Source organism: Canis lupus, chromosome 21, assembly GCF_011100685.1.
Source record: "Canis lupus familiaris isolate Mischka breed German Shepherd chromosome 21, alternate assembly UU_Cfam_GSD_1.0, whole genome shotgun sequence".
NCBI classification, from domain to species: domain Eukaryota; kingdom Metazoa; phylum Chordata; class Mammalia; order Carnivora; family Canidae; genus Canis; species Canis lupus.
In genome coordinates, this window is record NC_049242.1 from 28,081,256 (window position 1) to 28,101,042 (window position 19,787).

The following is a 19,787-nucleotide window of genomic DNA, read 5'->3' on the forward strand; positions in this document are numbered from 1 at the left end:
TTGATGACCACAGCTTTGTAATACAACCTGAAATCTGGCATTGTGATGCCCCCAGATATGGTTTTCTTTTTTAAAATTCCCCTGGCTATTCGGGGTCTTTTCTGATTCCACACAAATCTTCAGATGATTTGTTCCAACTCTCTGACGAAAGTCCATGGTATTTTGATAGGGATTGCATCAAATGTGTAAATTGCCCTGGGTAGCATTGACATTTTCATAATATTAATGTAGTGCAGAGGCTGTCTATCTTAAGGTTTTTCTGATATACTCATTCATTCTTTTTTCTTTTTACTTCAACTGATCATAATCAACTATTGTAGAAAAATAGATATGACTTGAGGGGGAAGTGATGGCAGAAGAGTGATAGTCAATGTGAAGGTCTAAAACACTGGCTTATGAGATAACTTGTGCCTTCAGGCCCTGCTTATCCCTGATCCAAGGTAAATGATTCCTATCTTACAATGAGGTGTGATAGACTATGTAATTTTGTTGTTTCCTCGGCAGGTGCTCTGTATCTGTGTACTTGCTAGAGCCAAGTAAAATAACAACAGTTAAAAAAAATGCTGATTTTTTGTTTGTTTTTACTTGGTGATAGATTACTATTTGGGTTTTTTTTCCAGGTCAGCTTAGAAGTTCTTCAGATGAATAGGAAAATAGTGTCTGTTTCCAAAATAAAGTACATGGGAAGAAGGATTCTTCTCTTTGATATAAAGGGAAAAGTTCCTTCTTAAGTCTTGCAATGACTCCTTGTGATGGGGGAAGACAGAGGGAAATATTCAGTAAAAGTTTTCAATAAGTTTATAAGGAAAACACTGGGTAGGAACTTTGTTTCCCTGCTATTAAAAAAAGATAGTAGAAACAGTGGACTAGGATCACAGCAGGAGATAAAGATAAGTGAAATCAGACCATCTGACAAACCCTCCCAACTCTTTTTTACACCACCCATTAAATAATGTATTTAAGCATGAACCCTTGCTGATTTGGCCCAGAAATTTTATAATGCATAAGCTTCTGCAGTAGAACTCGCTGAAACCTGGGATCAAGTCCCACATCAGGCTCCTTGCATGGAGCCTGCTTATCCCTCTGCTATCTATCTAAAGGACAGCAAGCTAGAGAAAGAAGATCCCAGGCTAGACATGAGTAAATTGGGCAGATTGTCTCCTGAAGGTTGAAGAATGTTGCCTGCAGTGAATCTTGCCTCATGTGCTAGGGCCTCTCTAGGCTGTGAACAACCAGGGAACGGCTATGAACAGAATTGGGAGTTCACAGGCCTCTGGCATGTTACTCTTGCAGCTCAATCCCCTCCCCTCAGGCTGGCTTCAGACAGGATCCCTATCACAGGCTGGGTTGAGAGTATGCTGGCACAATAAGAGCTCACTTTGATCAGGAACTTGGAACTCACACTACTTATCTTCCTTGGTTCCTGTTTTCTTTTCTTTTTTTAAGATTTTATTTATTTATTCATGAGAGATAGAGAGAGAGAGAGGCACAGACATTAGCAGAGGGATAAACAGGCTCCATGCAAGAAGCCTGATGTGGGACTCGATCCCGGGTCTCCAGGTCTCCAGGACCACACCCTGGGCTGAAGGCAGCACTAAACCACTGAGCCACCTGGGATGCCCAGGTTCCTGTTTTCTATCACTTATTTTAGAGATGTTCAGGCCCTTGCATGTGCTTAGACCCTACTGGTAGCATATTAAGTTTCCTTAATTACCTCCAACATAAACACTGTAACTCTGCCGACAGAATTTAACTGAAGCTCTTGAAAAGCAAGGGGACAGCCCAAGGCCTGCGGAAAATACAGGGTAAACAGCTCACCAATGGCTGCTTTTCAGAAAAACCCTGCATACACTTCTAAAAGGAGATTCAAAATGCCATTGACCAGCGCACACTTCCTCCTCCCTTTACTGGGGATTACAGAATATGAAGTAGGGTGGGGAAAGGAAACAACCTAGATGCAGCTTGCAGGAGAAAGAGATGTAAGAAAGGTACAAGAGGTAGAGTTTACACATAGGGAAAGGTGGCTGGCAAAGAGGGAAAGGGAAAGATGGGGTTGGGGAGTGACTGAGACAGGTGAGGGCAGAAGGATGACAGCAGGAATTAGACCTGAGGCAGAGGAGAGGTTCAAAGATAAAGAGACTTCCCCTTCCCCCTCACACAGAAAGGTAAGCATTTCTAACACCAGGACAACTTGGACTTCACCAATGCCTAGTATCATGGGGCATGTAGTGTGACTCATGACTGAATAATTATAAACCCGTGCTACAGCCCTGTGCTACTTTCAAGATACATGGAATCTGACTTGCTATTAAAATTGCCAGTCCCATTTCATTTCCTCCCTCCCTGCATTGCTTCCAACTTTCTGCCTCCCTGGGACTTCTCATTGGGTCAGATGCTAAGGGCCAGGGGTGATGACCCAGGGCTACATCCAATAAGGGACCCAGAGTAGGGCAGGGACACACAGTTAAGGGGGGAACTGTAGAGTTGGTCAGGAATGGCCTGACTCAGAGTGGACAGAAAGGACCAGATTCCTGGCTTCGTGATTCCACAAGCCATCCTCAGTTGCCTAAGGGCCACACTGCCAGCACCCCCAAGGTTCTGGGCTGCCTCTCCACTGCCACCCTGTGTCTCTCTAGTCAGAGACTTCCTAGAAGCCTAAAGCCACCAGGTCTAACCCACCATCCTATGCATCAGTGAAGAAGATCATTTCCCAGCCAAACTTGCCCTAACATCTGACTCCACCCCTCTATCCCAGTCCAGGGATATGTGATTGATTGGCCAGCCTGGAAGAGCTCTCGCCCCTCCCATTTCAGTAAACTGTGTAGACCTGATACCCGAAAAGAAGCTCCTACCTTGCGTGCACCATTCACTAACCCACTGTCTATCTCCAATGTTTCATTAAACAGAGACAAAACATTTCACTGTTTTATACTTGTGTAGGAGCCAGGTTGGTGAATTAAATAATGATAGGAAACAGTTAATTTCTTCTGCAATCCTTAGATTTTTTTCTAAAAAGATTTTGTTTATTTATTCATGAAAGACACAGAGAGACAGGCAGAGGCACAGGCAGGGAGAAGCAGGCTCCCCACAAGGAGCCTGACCTGGGACTCCATCCCAGACTCTGAGATTATGCCCTGAGCCCAAGGTAGACGCTCAACACCCAAGCCACCCAGGCGTCCCCAGTGTTCATAGCTTTATGGTGTTGAGTTTCCTGTCAGAAGTGCCCAGGAAATACTGGGCAATAGGCCTTACTCATTATTTGATTATTCAAAAGTATGAAAATCTGGGACAGTATTTTAGCCCTCGCAGTAAAGGTGGTTTCAAATCTTAAAAAAAAGAAAAAAAAAAAAAAAAGGCTAAGGGTTGCAGAGGAAATGCTGCAGGAGATAGTAACCACTCACTGCTCAATGTGGACCAATGTTCTGTGTTGCCGAGAGCACCAAGTTCCCATGTGCCTGGGAATTTGCAATGGGTTGACCCACCAGAAGAGGTAAGTTATTTCACAGCCTTGGGTGAAGGAGAACTACTCAATCTCTACTGGGATCTTTTTTCCTGCTGTGAGCCAGAACTATGGAAGCATTCTCTACCAGGAATGGAATACCCACCTCTGAAGGAAGTGAGGTAATGGGAGTCCTTGTCTGGTATGTCATACCCTGCGTCCATCTCCTAGCTAACAGTACTGTCTCTCCTGGTCCACATGCCTGCTATGGACAACCTGGCTAGACCCCTAAAGCTGCCAACCTCCCCCTCTCAAGGCCAGGGAGGCACAGTGGGTTTTATACTGTACAATCATTTGGCCACTGTCTTTGTTCCTTCTCCTGGCCTAAGGGATACTATTGCACATATAAAAGCCATTACTACATTCATGCCCAAAATTAAATGATAGCTGGCAAAGCCTGTTTTTACTAAGCAATTAAAGATTTTCTAATAATAAAAGCTGTCCTTCAGAGTAACATGGAGTTGGATATTATCACTGCCTCACTTGTACGATTATCCAAACAGAATGCTGTGTGTTTATATATCATGAGTCTGCCAATGTATCATAACTTTATTACATTACTTGAGGACACAATGAATGTCCTGAGTGATCTGACTCCTGGCCTAGGGAACTTAATACATCAGTGGTTTAGATCATGGTGTTTTTGGAGAAAAAAATGGTTACTTATTTTGGCAATCATCTTAATCTATGTTTTATCTTCCATGTGCCTATACCATGCCATGACATCTGCTTTTAATGCAGCCAGACAGTCACCAGATGGACACTACTAACTCCATACCAGTGAAACTCCTGCTCACTGCAGAAGAGGGGGCAAGTGAGATTGTAAGAGCCCATTACAAGGGATGGAGTGTTAAAGGAAGTCAAGAGGAGGTGACACCTGACTGACCCCACCGTTGGACCTGGGCAATCTTCGGCTCTTTACCGCTTTACATCCCATCCCATCCCCACTCTTGGGATGGATTTTCCACTCACATTCTCACATTAAGAGCTATTCCAAAGACAAAGCCTTGAGAGAGTAACATGTTAAGACCATCTGGATAGTCTGTCTGATTGAATCCAGTGGAGGTGTCTTTATGAACTTTTAAGATTCTGAGGGGCAGATGTAGAGATCAACTGTGTTAAGAACTTAAAAAGGCTTTATTTAAAATAAAGAGATTAGCGGCTCCTGGGTGGCTTAGCCAGTTAAGCTCCAATTCTTGATTTTAGCTCAGGTCAAGATCTCAGGGTTGTGGGATTGAGCCCCACCTTGGGCTCTGGGCTGACCAAGGAATCTGCTTGGGATATTCTCTTTTCCTATACACCTGCCCACAACCCTCCACCCTGTGCATGTATTCTCTCTCTCTCTCTCTCTCTCAGTCTCACAGAAATAAAAATAAAAATAAACGGACTAGAGACCTTTTCTTTTAGAAAAAGAAAAAGACCTTTTCTAATACATGCATAGGATTTTGAAAAAACAAAAATTTCTGAGGCTCCAGCAATCCTGGTGAGGGGTAGACCCGGAAACAGTTGAGGAAGATTCACCTCCATTTGCCCCCCATCCTGGATTCTCCTGTTACCAAGATGTTATGTCTAAAGATTTATAATCTGAGTTCTGAACCTAATCTCTAATTCATTATAGCTTCTTTCCCTGACACTGTGGGGAGCCCATTGTCTTCTATGCCTATGGGAGTCAATATTAGAAAACATGTCCATAGCTGAGCTCATCTGGAAAAGCTATAAGACCCTGAAAGAACTGAAGGCCTCCCAGGGTGAGGTGGCTGCTCATCCTCATCCCCACAGAACCCATGGTGAGGTAAGGCAAGGCACCGTGGATCTCATTTGTGTACTACTTCAGATGTTAGTCTTTACTCCTTAAGGCTCATTTTGTTTTGTATATTCACTACTTGAATTTATGCCTATTCCATTAGGCAGAGGAGGCTTTCATTTGATCCTGATCTGTGTCCTGAAGGCTCTCTTCCCTGCCTTTTTCCAACTTTACCCAGGACACTAACGGGAGGTGCACACACACACAAGCCACATGGATGGGCCAACTTAAGGGGAGACAGTGTTCACTGTACCTGGGTAATGTCAACCTTAAAAATAAAATGGCCAGTTGTTTTAGCAGCAAAATGAGTTTCAAAAGGAATAGTGGAGAAATTACAAGTTGGGAGAAGCAAACACTGGCAAACCATAGGCAGGTCTGAAGAAACCAAGACAACGTAAGTTTTTATTCAGTTTCAGGAGGACATTGGGGAGGGCTGTATGTATAAAAGTTCAGGGAGAAGGAGAGTTGGAGGTTGTGCTGGATTTTCATTCGCTGCCTGTACTGATGTCCATTCTGATTACCTATTCATTTAAGGACGGATCACTTTGGAGGGCACCACTTTTAGGTAATTCTTTTTTTTTTTTTTTTTTTTTTTTTTTTAATTTTTATTTATTTATGATAGTCACACACACACACACAGAGAGAGAGAGAGAGAGAGAGAGGCAGAGACACAGGCAGAGGGAGAAGCAGGCTCCATGCAGCGGGAGCCCGACGTGGGATTCGATCCTGGGTCTCCAGGATCGCGCCCTGGGCCAAAGGCAGGCGCTAAACCGCTGCGCCACCCAGGGATCCCTCACTTTTAGGTAATTCTTAGAATTTTTCTGCTCAAACAATTTCATATGCAATCAACCACTGCAACATTTACCATACATTCCCTATGTTTTCCTCTCTCCTTTCTGGAAGCTCAACAGGCTTCATTGGCAGCAACACCCATATTCCTGCCTGGTGTTATCATATAGACAGAGATAGAAGAAACTTAAAATTAAGCTCTTGCCTAGGGTTCTTTTTCTGATTGAATATAATAAACACTGTCACTATGATTATCATCAAAATCAACACTATACCATTATTATTAACTGTATCAATTCATATTTAAAATGAAAGGCTTCGTCACCCATCTCTATAGTATTTAAATTTTCAAGTATTGCAGTCTACCTCAATTAATATAGTAGGGTCAAGTCAGCATCAACCTTACCTGGCAATGCTGTATATTGTTTATGACTCTATTCCACTTCTTTCTTTTCTCTTTTCTTTTTTTTTAAAGATTTTATTTATTTACTCATGGGAAAGGGAGGTTGAGAGAGAGAGAGAGGTTGAGAGAGAGAGAGAGGTAGAGAGAGAGAGAGGCGGAGACACAGACAGAGGGAGAAGCAGGCTCCATGCGGGAAGCTATTTCTCTCATGCTTGTGTGCCTATGCACTCAAACAGCTCTCTCCTTTATGGTAAACACAGATACACGGGAAAAAATAGGTTAACATGTGAAAAAAATAAGAAAAAGATCTTGCTCATGTATTCTAAAATTAGTTGAAAATTATAATAAAAACTAGCCCACATAGTTCATTTGATACTATTCACAGAATCAAATGTTAATTGTATATCATTTCTCATAAGTGATGTGAACTAAAATCCTACTTAGGACAGAAAAATACTCCACATAATAGAATAAATGGAAGATTTATTTGTGCCTTATGATGTGGTGGAAGAATATAGACACAACAATTTGGTTGGCACTGGAAACCCTGGGACTCATGGCTCTGATGGGAGGTAGACATGATTCTCACGGGGAAATATCAAAAGAATTAAGATTCCAGCTGGTAAACACACACACACACACACACACACACACACACACACACACACAGAACTCAGAGTTAATTAACCACCTGCTCCTAGACATAATTTTAGAAATTTTTTTTTTACGCTTCTGATCCCAAAGTACTGACTTACTACCTACCTATGATGGAAAATCAGGTGCCTCTCTTGCTTCTAACTGAACTTCCAGGAAAGAAGAGGTTTTAAAGGTTATTCTTATCCACAGGTTTTATTTCCTCTTTGGATCTGTTTGTATAATGAGACCAAGGCCTGCAGAACACTGCTTTCTTTTGAGGACTTGGCTCATCAGTAAGTAGGAAGGGAATGCCATGCCATCATTATGGGAAGAATTCTTTTTTTTTTTTTTTATAGAAGTAATGTCTATTGGTGTTCAATTTACTAACATACAGAATAACACCCAGTGCCCGTCACCCATTCACTCCCACCCCCCGCCCTCCTCCCCTTCCACCACCCCTAGTTCGTTTCCCAGAGTTAGCAGTCTTTACGTTCTGTCTCCCTTTCTGATATTTCCCACACATTTCTTCTCCCTTCCCTTATTTTCCCTTTCACTATTATTTATATTCCCCAAATGAATGAGAACATTCATGGGGTCTTCTTTATGAAATGTATGTCCCTCAACTCCTAATTGTTTCTGTAGCCAGCAACACATTCTCAGACAACTTATGTATTTCCTTTCATATAGCAGAGAAACATGTGAAACTTCCCTGAGAAATATTTTTAGTAATCAGTATTTCTGTGAAGATTCTATGTACCAGGCTGAGTTATAAATTCTTAATATGAATCATCTCATCTACTTCTCAAACAACTCCTATGTTATAGATATCATTACTGTTACTATCCATAATGCAGAGGTAAAAATCTAAGTTCAAAGAGCTTAAATTATTTGCCCCAGACCATACAGCCACTGAGCCATGCAGAAGCCATGATTTTCTTTGTTTGGACTTATGAGGTTCATTCAGGAAATCAGCACCAGTATGGCAAAATTCATGGACTGTGCACTTTCCTCCACTGAATCCAACTGTCTTGCTGCTTAATAGCTTTTTCTGAAGAAAGTCACTTTCTTTCTAAAATCTTGATACGTCATAAGGAAAATATGAGTGGATGTGAATTTTTTTCACAAGGGTGGTATACATTTCATGGAGATGATCTTTAAAAGTGTTATAATCCCAGAGGTAAGGTATTACTCCTCTCAGTAGAAATTAGCTATGGTACATCCCAGTTTCCCAAACAGGTAAATCACCTTGCTGAGAATAATAAAATGCTGCCATGCCATTAACTGACCACAATGCAACTAGAATCAGCTTTAAAAATATGAACCATGATTACTCCATTGACCCTCTCAAAAACACATACCCATACACTCATTCAAAATTTACGGTTCTTGATGGGATGAGCACTGTTATACTATATGTTGGCAAATTGAATTTAAATAAAATATTTAAAAATTAGTGTGCCCTTACATTTATTTAGGAATAATATCAGAACTTCTTAAAATGAGTTTGCTTCTCCAATCCTGTTTCATAATGCTTCTCATATCAGGGGTTTATTGGTACCCAAAATTTTTCTGCAAATTATTTAAATTCCAAGAGTTTTCATCATCTCCTTTGCTCATGGTTTTTCTCTCTTTCTGGAATTCTCCTTTTTCAACACATACCACTGTGTGGCACTTGTTCCCTTATTTAGGATATTTTAAATATGGCCTCAAATATTTCATCTCCAAGATTAGATGGGGTTTCTGCTATGGGCTGTGGCTGTGATCCTCCCAGGACCCTTTCTCATTAAACAACTCAGCTTTTGTAAGGCTAATGTGCTCTCCCACTCATCCTGCCTACATCCAGATATCATTAAGCTCTCCTGTTCTGACCACCGAATAAATAGCATCTATGGCCTCATCATCATTCTCATCATCTTTGGAGCAGACTCTGTACTCATTCTCCTCTATTATTTGAAGATTCTGATCACTGTGCAAGGCATTGCTTCCCGGGAAGAACTATTCAAGGCCCTTAACACTTGTGTGTCCCACATTTGTGCTGTGCTGCTGGTGTCTGTCCCTGTGCTGGGGGTATCCATTATCCATTGCTTTGGGAAACAGGTTCCACCCATGGTGCACACTATCATGGGTTATGTATACCTATTAATTCCTCCTGTTCTCGACCCTGTTGTATACTGTGTGGAAACCCAGGGGATATGCACCTGTATTCTGGATAATCTACTGAAATTATTGCACAGAGTACTTTAGGATCAAATGTATTTCTGGAATAATCCTTATGAAATCAACTTCTAACTTGAGCAAAGAAAATATATCAATAGAAATAGTCATATATTCACAATCTGCATGTACATATTTTTCTCGTACGGAAGTTGTTGAAAACAGTAACATTATCTTATGACTTTTTGTTTCCCTCACAACTCAAGGATGATAGATGAGAAGTATTTGTACAAATAAAGGGTCAGTTCTTAATCATCTATGTCTTCAGAAAGCCCTAGTATCCATGGAAACTAGAGGATTAGTTGGAAGATGTAGAATGCAAATTATAAGGTATCCAGTAGAATCCATGCTATCAGCTGACCCCATGTATTCTGCGATGTAACTTCTGATAATACCTTCCCTAAATGTCTCTTCCATGATTTTTTACTACTTATCTTTGAAATTACATAATTTTCCCTGCTTTCACTTTTGAGAGTTTTATATTTAGATATTACTTTACAAATGTATTATCCTATTTTACCATACACTGACCCAACTTCTTTGACATCTAATCATAAAAACACATATAAAGCCTAGAAAATGAGGCCAGAAATTAAAGAACAGACTGAATATCTGTCATTAACTGAGGTTATGGCATGTTAGGTACTATATGTCTCACATTTTTATTTGCTAACTAACATTCTCCCGATGTATGAAATTATATGACTAAACTTGTATAAAAGTAGGCTCTTGACACTTAACATGTGTTGGGGAGTGTACTGCTGAGAATATTTGATAGAGGAAATATACTTTTATTTAAATAATACTCACTTTAAATAGTTTTTGCCTCCAAGGAGTCATTAAAATAATTACAAGAAACAGAAATAGCTTCTTGCATTTGCATCTTATCCTGCCAAGAATAAGGAGATATCTCATGAGCCAGTACTTCAACTTCTCAGAGGATAATCTCAAGTTTTTGTGATTTCTATGGCTTTCTTGTATCTATTGAAAGAAAACAAATAAAATTCTATAACATTATAGTTGCAAAGATTTATGGACATGAACAGGAAATTCACAGTATTTCTAAATGGTTGTATGGTAAAGAAGGAGTTTTAAATTTGACCCAGTGCCTCATGTGTGCCTGTAAACAATCTATGACAGTCTTAGACATTCTGCAAAGCCAATGGACATTTTGTCATTGTTATATTTATTTTCTCATTTGTCATTTTCATGTTTCATATCATTCCAGAACTCTTTATTTTTGGAACTCAATGCTTTTAATTTTTACCTAGGAAAGACATATTTTCTTTTTCTTTTCTTTTTTTTTCTTTTTATTTTCTTTTTTAAAACTGTGCAGTATGTGAATATCTATTTCATTAAAATGGAGAACATGTATCTTTCACTGAGTAGCCACTTTAACGAGAATCCCAGCTTACATGCAATCTATAAATATGTATTGAAAGAATAAATAAATAAACAGATGGTCACATATATTTGAGACATAAACCACAAAGTAGACAAAAAAAAATCAAGGCCATAATATAAACAAGGAAAATTACCTAAATCTTACGTGCAATAGAGAAAAGTAGTTGCATAGATGATATTTCCTTTGGAACAACAGGACATTTATGAATAGATATGACTCTGTGAAGTCAATGGCAAAGGTGAGGCTGACACCTATATATGGCATATATGAACATTCTAAGAGAATATCATATCATTGAACCCTGCTTTGGATGTTTCTTAGTGAAACATCTATGCTTCATAGTTTTACCATGCTTCAATTTTTTTCTGACTGATATTTAATAATTTCTCAAATCAGGCTGATGAGGTAGTTCAAGGATGTCAATAGAAGAACTTAACGATAATTTCAGATTAGTGAATTAAAATAGGTGACTTTCTGGGGTGCCTTTCAGTTTAGTCAGTTAAATGTCCAACTCTTGGTTTCCACTCAAATCTTGACCTCAGGTTGTGAGAGTTAGCCTTGCATCTCCTCATGCTCAGCATGGAGTCTGTTTGAGATTCTTTTCCTCTCTTGCTGCCCCTCCCCCTGCTCATGCACATATTTTCTCTCTCTCAAATACACATATATAATAAATCAAGTCTTTAAAAAGTAAAATAGATACAATAAAATAAAATAGATGACTTACTAAATCACTTTGAAATAAGAGAGTGTATGATTTCAGAGTTAAGGAGTACCAGAAAGTTCAATAATTAACTAGAAAATAAAAATACAAACAAACACAAATTGCATTGCTTTACAACTCTAACTACTGAATAGCATCAGAATTACCTTCCCTAAAGGAATATTCTTATCTTACTGCTATTCTCTAACCATTGCAATTTTGTCTCACTTCTCTGGCTCATCAACATTTAATGAATCAATTTTTGTTTTCCCCTCTATTAAACATATATACATAGATTCCTTTAATTAATAATGTGTATATTTCTTTAAACTTATTATGTATAATCATCACCAAAAATCATGGATAGTAATGACACAGTTACATAAACTTTTCTCTTAATTAAAGTGTTGTATCCATACACATAACATGTTATTACTTGACCACTGGAAGCTGTTGTCTTGGAATTGGGATTATATAGTAATAGGAAAGATCAAAGGAAAGAACATTACTGGAATTCCACATGAATTGCAATTAAAATTTGGGTAATCCAATAGTGGTTTCCATCATCTCTTTCTCTTATTCTCCTCTACAAATTGTATAAAGAACTTGAGAATCTGTGCTAAATCATCTTGGAATAAAACATTAATTGCAGTACCAGCTCAGGCAGGGGCACTTGATGAGGGAAATAGATCTATGGAAGTGGAAGTATCAAGGATTCTAAATAAAACCAAAGACATTTGTTCCCCCAGGTAAGACTAGGAAAACCAGAACTAGATACATCTGCCTAATTTGTATCTTTCAAAAATATGCTGTGAAAATATAATTACTTGCCTTATTGCTCTATACACCAGCAATAGCACTTTCTATTCCAGAAAAAAAAGTAAATACCCTCAGAAAGGTCAGAACATGTGTATAAACATTTAAAAGATGTTTCTGATGCAACATAAGGATTGATAACTATTGCTTTGAGCCCTACAATGTTCTTATGCCAAGATAAGATTTTTTCCATTTTAAGAAAGACTAAGCAAATATACAAACCCATTGCTATAGCAAGAAGGCAATAAAAAAATTCCAGACAAATAAGTGTATCGGAAGCAAAGAAATGTGGAATTATTATATTTAAGGAAAACTTAATGGATAAAGGCCTGGAAAGGGTTGGGGTTAGAAATGGAAGGGAGAAGATGGAAATGATATCTACCACACTCCAATCTAATGTGTTTATATTTACAGGGAATGTATAAAATACATGTTAATTCAAGCTGTATAGTGCCAGTAGATACCACTGTCTCCTTAGGAACTTCTTGAGATGCTCTGTTGCCTCCAATTCTGTTCTTTACTCTTTTGTTGGCAAATATGATGCCTACAAACCTACAGCAGACAAATCAGTATGTGTTTACATCATTTAGATTGCTGTTATTATTGTCTTGAGGGCATGCCTACATCATAGTAGAACTGATTTTTGTGGGGAAAAGTAGGTGGAGAACTCCTTGGCGAATCTGTTTGGTCTTCACACTATAGATGATTGGATTAAGCACGGGTGGAACCAATAAGTAGATGTGAGCCATGAAGATATGGATGAGGGGAGAGGAGTGTTTGGCAAAACGATGGACAATAGAGAGCCCAATCATCGGCACATATAGGATGAGTACAGCACAGATGTGGGATGCACATGTGTTGAGGGCCTTAAGCCTCCCCTCACGTGATGCAATTCTTAATATTGAGTGCAGAATGTACATATAAGACACAAAAATACCCAGAGAGTCCATGCCCCATAGCGCACTAATAAGAACCAACCCGTATATAACATTAAACTTTGTGTCAGCACAGGCAAGACGAATCATGTCCTGGTGCAGACAATAGGAATGAGAAAGGATGTGGGAGTGGCAGAAAGGAAAGAAGGCCAACCTGGCCAAAAGTGGAATCATGGCAAAGGCACTCCTAAGCAGAGCTGCAAGTCCAATTTTAATGATAAGTCTTGGGGTGAGAATGATAGCATATCGTAGAGGGTGGCAGATAGCCACATAGCGGTCAAAGGCCATGGCCAAGAGCACAGATGATTCAGTGAAGGAGAAAGTGTGAATGAAAAACATTTGCACCACGCAGATATTGAACTGGATTTCCCGGGAAATGGACCACAACACCCTGAAGAGTGATATCATTGTGGGCATGGACATGCCCATGTCAGTAAGGGAAAGCATGGCCAGGAAGTAGTACATGGGCTCATGGAGCCTGGGGTCTGTCCGAACAATATGCAGGATGGTGCAGTTACCCATTATTCCTACAAGGTAGAAGAAACAGAATGGAATGGATATCCAGTGGTGAAATTCCTCATAGCCAGGGATACCTGTGAGATAGAATGTGGAGGACAGGCTATTACTGGAGTTTAAGGTTGCCATGGAGCTCGCTGTGCAGCTAACAATCCAAATTCAGGATCCCAAGCCAGTGGGGAGGGCAATCATGAGATCAGCATCTGAGTCAGGAAAACAAAACAAAACAAATGACATGTTCTTGTTTGCACTCTTCCATGCATCCTCACATTTTTGCTCTGTCTACGTTGCATTGCTGTGCATTGTCAGTTAAGTGAAATATCCACTTTATGACCACAAGGACATTTCCTCCTGCCTCCTGGATGCATATCCATTGACATTCTGTCTAAATACAGACAATCTTCTTCTAAAGACACTACTCAGAACAGCACACACACAAACAGTTCTAGATTACATCTTTCACTTTATAATTTCCTTCCAGAATTTTCTTGGCAAGGGCTACTGAGCTTTGTTAACTTTAGCCTCTCTCTCTTTTTTGTTTTTTTTTTTTAAGGCTCATGCAGTGATTTATACACTTGCCTTATTAGGCCTCAGCCACATAGCTTTTTCAATACTACTGAAACATTATGTGAGGTATCTTTAAAGAAAATAGAGAATCCAGAAGTGGACCCTCAACTTTATGGTCAACTAATATTTGACAAAACAGGAAAGACCATCCACTGGAAAAAAGACAGTCTCTTCAATAAATGGTGCTGGGAAAATTGGAATCTACATGCAGAAGAATGAAACTGGACCATTCTCTTACACCATACACAAAGATAAACTCAAAATGGATGAAAGATCTAAATGTGAGACAAGATTCCATCAAAATCCTAGAGGAGAACACAGGCAACACCCTTTTGGAACTTGGCCACAGTTACTTCTTGCAAGATACATCCATGAAGGCCAGAGAAGCAAAAGCAAAAATGAACTATTGGGACTTCATCAAGATAAGAAGCTTTTGCACAGCAAAGGATACAGTCAACAAAACTAAAAGACAACCTACAGAATGGGAGAGGATATTTGCAAATGACCTATCAGATAAAGGGCTAGTATCCAAGATCTCTAAAGAACTTATTAAACTCAACAGCAAAGAAACAAACAATCCAATCCTGCAATGGGCAAAAGACATGAACAGAAATCTCACAAAAGAAAAAATAGACATGGTCAACAAGCACATGAGAAAATGTTCCGCATCACTGGCCATCAGGGAAATACAAATCAAAACCACAGTGAGATACCACCTCACCCCAGTGGAATGGGGAGAATTAACAAGGCAGGAAAGAACAAATGTTGGAGAGGATGTGGAGAAAAGGGAATGCTCTTGCACTGTTGGTGGGAATGTGAACTGGTGCAGCCACTCTGGAAACCTGTGTGGAGGTTCCTCAGAGTTAAAAATAGACCTGCCCTATGACCCAGCAATTGCACTGTTGGGGATTTACCCCAAAGATACAGATGCAGTGAAACGTGGGGACACCTGCACCCCGATGTTTACAGCAGCAATGTCCACAATAGCCACACTGTGGAAGGAGCCTCGGTGTCCATTGAAAGATCAATGGATAAAGAAGCTGTGGTCTGTGTATACAATGGAATATTACTCAGCCATTAGAAATGACAAATACCCACCATTTGCTTCGACGTGGATGAACTGGAGGTTATTATGCTGGTGAAATAAGTCAATCGGAGAAGGACAAACATTATATGGTCTCATTCAGATGGGGAATATAAAAAATAGTGAAAGGGAATAAAGGGGAAAGGAGAAAAAATTAGTGGGAAATATCAGAAAGGGAGACAGAACATTCCCTAACTCTGGGAAACGAACTAGGGGTGGTGGAAAGGGAAGTGGGCAGGGGGTGGGGGTGGTGACCAAGTGACAGGCACTGAGGGGTGTACTTGATAGGATGAGCACTAGGTGTTATGCCATATGTTGGCAAATTGAATTCCAATAAAAAAAAAAAAAAGAATTCAGACAAGGATGGGTCAGCAGTACTTATTAACATAAGCAGCTCTTACCAACATATCCAAAATTATGTAAATGTAGTCACAGGCCTGGTCTTGGACCAGCATCACCATAAGCTAAATATGGGTTAAAATAGACTTACTTGAAATAATTTAGAATTTTAAGAATTATAATAATGAACTGTGTCATTTGATATGCAATGTTCTTATTGTAATAAAATATATAATTTTAGCAAAGTATGGTTGCTTCTGACTTTAAAGATTCAGAACCTTCTTTCTTAAAGGTCAGATCTAATCCATCAATTTGAGAGTGGTACCTTCTATAAAAATGAGTAACTAAATAAATTAAGTGCTATAAGGAAAGATAGAGCAGAAATTCATGCTTCAAAGCAAAAACTAGAGAAAACAAGATAACTAGAAAGTATGGATGCCCAGAGAAAGCATCTGACCTGGATGCAAAGTCTTTCCTACTCAGAACAAATGAGAAAACATATTTCATGCCAATAGAGTCTTGTACCCCTTTTGTGGTCAAGAACAACATCTCTGAAGTACAACAGATGAGCCACCTCTCGAAATCCCACTTGCCCATCACTTGCCAAGAATCCCTGCTCACCAAAATGCTGTTTTGAGAATTTGCAATCCAGGAGACAGCTTACTTCCCATTGCAAATAAATAAACTGGCATCTTCCTGTCTTGTAAAGTCTACCTTGGACTTTGTGAGATTCAGATCCCCTTCAGTCTTGTCTAGTTCCATGCACATAAACTCTGACTGAGGCAGATATGTGGCTGGAATGATTAATAATCATAGTTTTCTATGCAACAGAAGACATGTAGTCCTGAAATAAATAAATAAATAAATAAATAAATAAATAAATAAATAAATGCCAGAGATAATAAATCCAGTCTTTCTGACTACTTATATTACAATTTAATCCTGCCCACATAGTGTGGGACCTCCTGCTATTTTCTTCTATCACCAAGTCTTGCTTCTCTTGCCCTGGGCTTATCTCCCTCACCCTCCTGTCCACCTTGCACTAATTACCTTCCAAGCTCAAATTTTCCAATATGATTCCTTCTCTTCCCTGATTATCTTCCAAGATGTCATCCCTAATCCAAAAGGAAATCTGCCTTTCGTTTACCTCACTGCTACTCAGTTCACACTATTTCTCTCACTTTATGGTGTCTGCCAAGAAGGGGTGAACCTGAGGTTTAATGGAAAACTGGAATATACCTGATCTGGAGGCCAGGCTGAAGCAGCTTTATCATTTCCACGACTTTCTATTGAGGTTTGAGGGGGCAACTGCCCTCCATCCACCTTGTTCAGACTCTTTCTCTGCTTCCACAAGCACATCCACCTCGGTAATATGCTGGTCCCAATGCTTGCTCACGTTTGGGTTGGGCAAATGGCTTATTTCCCTCTGGAATCAAAGGAGCCTCATCTGTAAACTGTAGATAAAAACAACTTGATAAGATTGTACTTATAATTAAAGGAGATCATGTGGGTAAAATACTTAGCATGGCACCTTACATATAGTGACCATTAAAACAAAATACTGATAATGGTGATGTCAGCAACGACAATAACAATATTTCTTGGAAGTGTAATGGGAGGTAGGAAGATATGAGGAGACTGTGGAGTATCCTTCCAGAGAGGAAACACCCTGAGTGGGCATCTTACAAAAGTGATCTAGGTCGGCTGAGGGGTGGGAAGTGAAGGATATCAGATTCATCTCTGTTTCTTCAAGTGAAAATTCAGTATAGCTGTAGGTATAAATTGCTTCATGTCCTTTACCTCCAAATTCTTCTGGTAATTTCAATCACTATACTTCCATAGTTTTCATTCTGTTCCTTACCAGTTTGGGAAATAAAATAAAGGTAGAGCCCAGGATAAAATGGGAAGCCTGTCCAAATAAAGGAATGAGATATTTGGGGACTATCACGAGCCTGGAATCTGAGCAGCCATGTCAGTGTTCTGAAGTTGCCACAACATATATTCACTATATTCCACAGATTCACTAGGATCTGCTCTGCCTATTATTCCACAACTCCTCATAGTGTGGCATTGGTGCATTTTGACTGCTCAATTCTTACTGCTTCTGATTCTTTTCAAATTCATTCACATGGCCTCGTGAGGCCTTCTACCATTCATCAGAATAAGAGGGTGCAGTTTGAAGATGTAGTCGGTAAACTCAAAAATCAGAAGGAGTTATAATTTGAGGTTTAGCCTCCTGAGTCACAACTATGTCATATTGGAAAGCACTGATACTTGGGCTTCTAAGGGACTTTGAAGGTTATCTGATACAGTCCCAATCACATTCTGGAATCCTCATTCTGTCATGTCACAAAAATAATCCTTCACCGCTGGAAGCATCACATCCCACCCATGGACACACAGACCACCCACCATAGAGATCTGGAGTATCCTTGGGAAGTCCAATCTGAAAAGTCTGACTGAATCTGGCTTGAAACCTATAGGAATGAGCATGAAGGCATTTTGGTGAAAACCATGTCCTATGATGACCTGAGAACTTTTCCCTTCTTGAACATTCTCCTGGTTCTTCTCACACTCTTGAGTGTCCACTCTCCTCCCTGTTGTGTCTCACGTCCCCCTCTGTGTTTTCCTCTTAAGCCTACTTTTATTGTCTCCAGTCCTCACCTACCTGGTAGGCTAGTTCCTCTGGCCACCGAAGACCATTCTAATTCTCTGAGCAAGAAGGATCAGTTCATAAGTCTTCCCCCAGTCCTTTGAGATATGAGGCTCCAGGATAAATGCAGGACAGTGTGTGTAACCCTGTCAGTGCCACTGACACTGTTTGTCAGTTTGGGCTCTCTCCACCATTTAGGCTACATCTGGGTGTAGCAGTTTGGGTATACGGGGCCAAGAAGACTATTGAGATTTTCTAATGCTTATTGCCTCAATGTGTGGAACCAATGAGTTAGTGCAAAGTAATATGAAATATTACTTTGTATCCAGAATATGATAGGGCAGTAAAGAATTTTGGATATGTTGTAGTTTGGAGGGGATTTATAAGGACTTACATTGGAGAGGGACATAAATCTGTGCCCTAAGAGCTGGAAATGACTCCAGTTAAGCTCTATTATTAGACACTTGATAAAAATAAGATTCAGTTATGTGTCTGCCTCTCTTAAAATCATACAACAGGGGTTTTTGAAAATTCATGTTTCTGTCACTCAATTTTCCTGTGAACCTAAATCTGCTATAAAAATAAAATGCATTTCAAGTACCACATACCAAACAATAAAACCAACATCATCACTCAGATCGGATTGGCTATGGTGGTACTATTTTCACTACGCCATAGATTTCTCCCTGATGAAACAGATAATATGTTTAATATGACTAAAAATAGAATTTTTTACTCAAGTTTTAAAACTCTTACTTTGTCAACAATACTGACTCTTCAATGTCTGTTGGTGATTGAACTATGCAGCAGGGTTGCATGTACATTAATGAGTACTCAAAATCTCTAATTGGAATGGGAATTTCAAATATATTGCAATTCCTGGTTAGTACAGGAACTACTTTAAAATGTGGTTCCCTATGAATATCAACCCTGGTGTTGATTTTGACAACATTGTTCTAATTATAATGCCTTACATCTCCAAACAAACAAAAGTCTGGGATGGGATGGATTCCCACGGATTCTATCAGACATTTAAAGAAGAGTTATTAGCTATTCTCCTCAAAGTGTTTCAAAAAGTAGAAATGAAAGGAAAGCTTCCAAACACAATTTGTGGAGCCAGCATTACCTTGATTCCTAAACCAAAGACCCCACTGAAAAGGAGAATTATCGGCCAATATCCCTGATGAGAATGAATGCAAAAATTATCAGTAAAATACTGCAAATAAAATTCAAGTGTGCATTAAAGGAATTATTAACCACTATCGAGTGGGATTTATTCCTGCCTACAAGGGTGGTTCAGTATTCACAAATCAATCAACATGATATACCACGTTAATAAAATAAAACCTAAGAGCCATATGATCCTGTCAAAATTGCAGAAGAAGCATGTGACAAAATACTGCATCCTTTCTTGATAAAAACCCTTG

General features: G+C 39.5%; 1 protein-coding gene, 1 long non-coding RNA gene and 1 pseudogene across 3 annotated transcripts; 1 reads left to right on the forward strand and 2 right to left on the reverse strand.

The window, feature by feature from the left end:
- Positions 8,863-9,375, forward strand: OR51AJ5P (olfactory receptor family 51 subfamily AJ member 5, pseudogene; annotated as a pseudogene).
- LOC119877345 lies at positions 10,157-17,684 on the reverse strand. 2 transcript variants are annotated; one of them, XR_005375367.1, is made up of 4 exons: positions 17,508-17,684; positions 16,947-17,161; positions 16,329-16,551; positions 10,157-10,326 (listed from the first exon to the last, which is right to left on the reverse strand). It is a non-coding gene; the product is annotated as an uncharacterized LOC119877345 (long non-coding RNA). The 2 variants fall into 2 exon arrangements; XR_005375368.1 differs by having other exon boundaries at positions 16,422-16,551; positions 17,508-17,683.
- Positions 12,887-13,846, reverse strand: OR51L4 (olfactory receptor family 51 subfamily L member 4). The gene has a single exon (NM_001389067.1). The coding sequence runs from the start codon at positions 13,844-13,846 to the stop codon at positions 12,887-12,889; it is 960 nt and encodes a 319-aa protein (NP_001375996.1).
- Positions 17,685-19,787: the final 2,103 nt, after the last annotated feature.

Coding starts and splice junctions, on each gene's coding strand:
- OR51L4 (NM_001389067.1), bottom strand. CDS start 13,846: ATGGCAACCTTAAACTCCAGTAATAGCCTGTCCTCCACATTCTATCTC.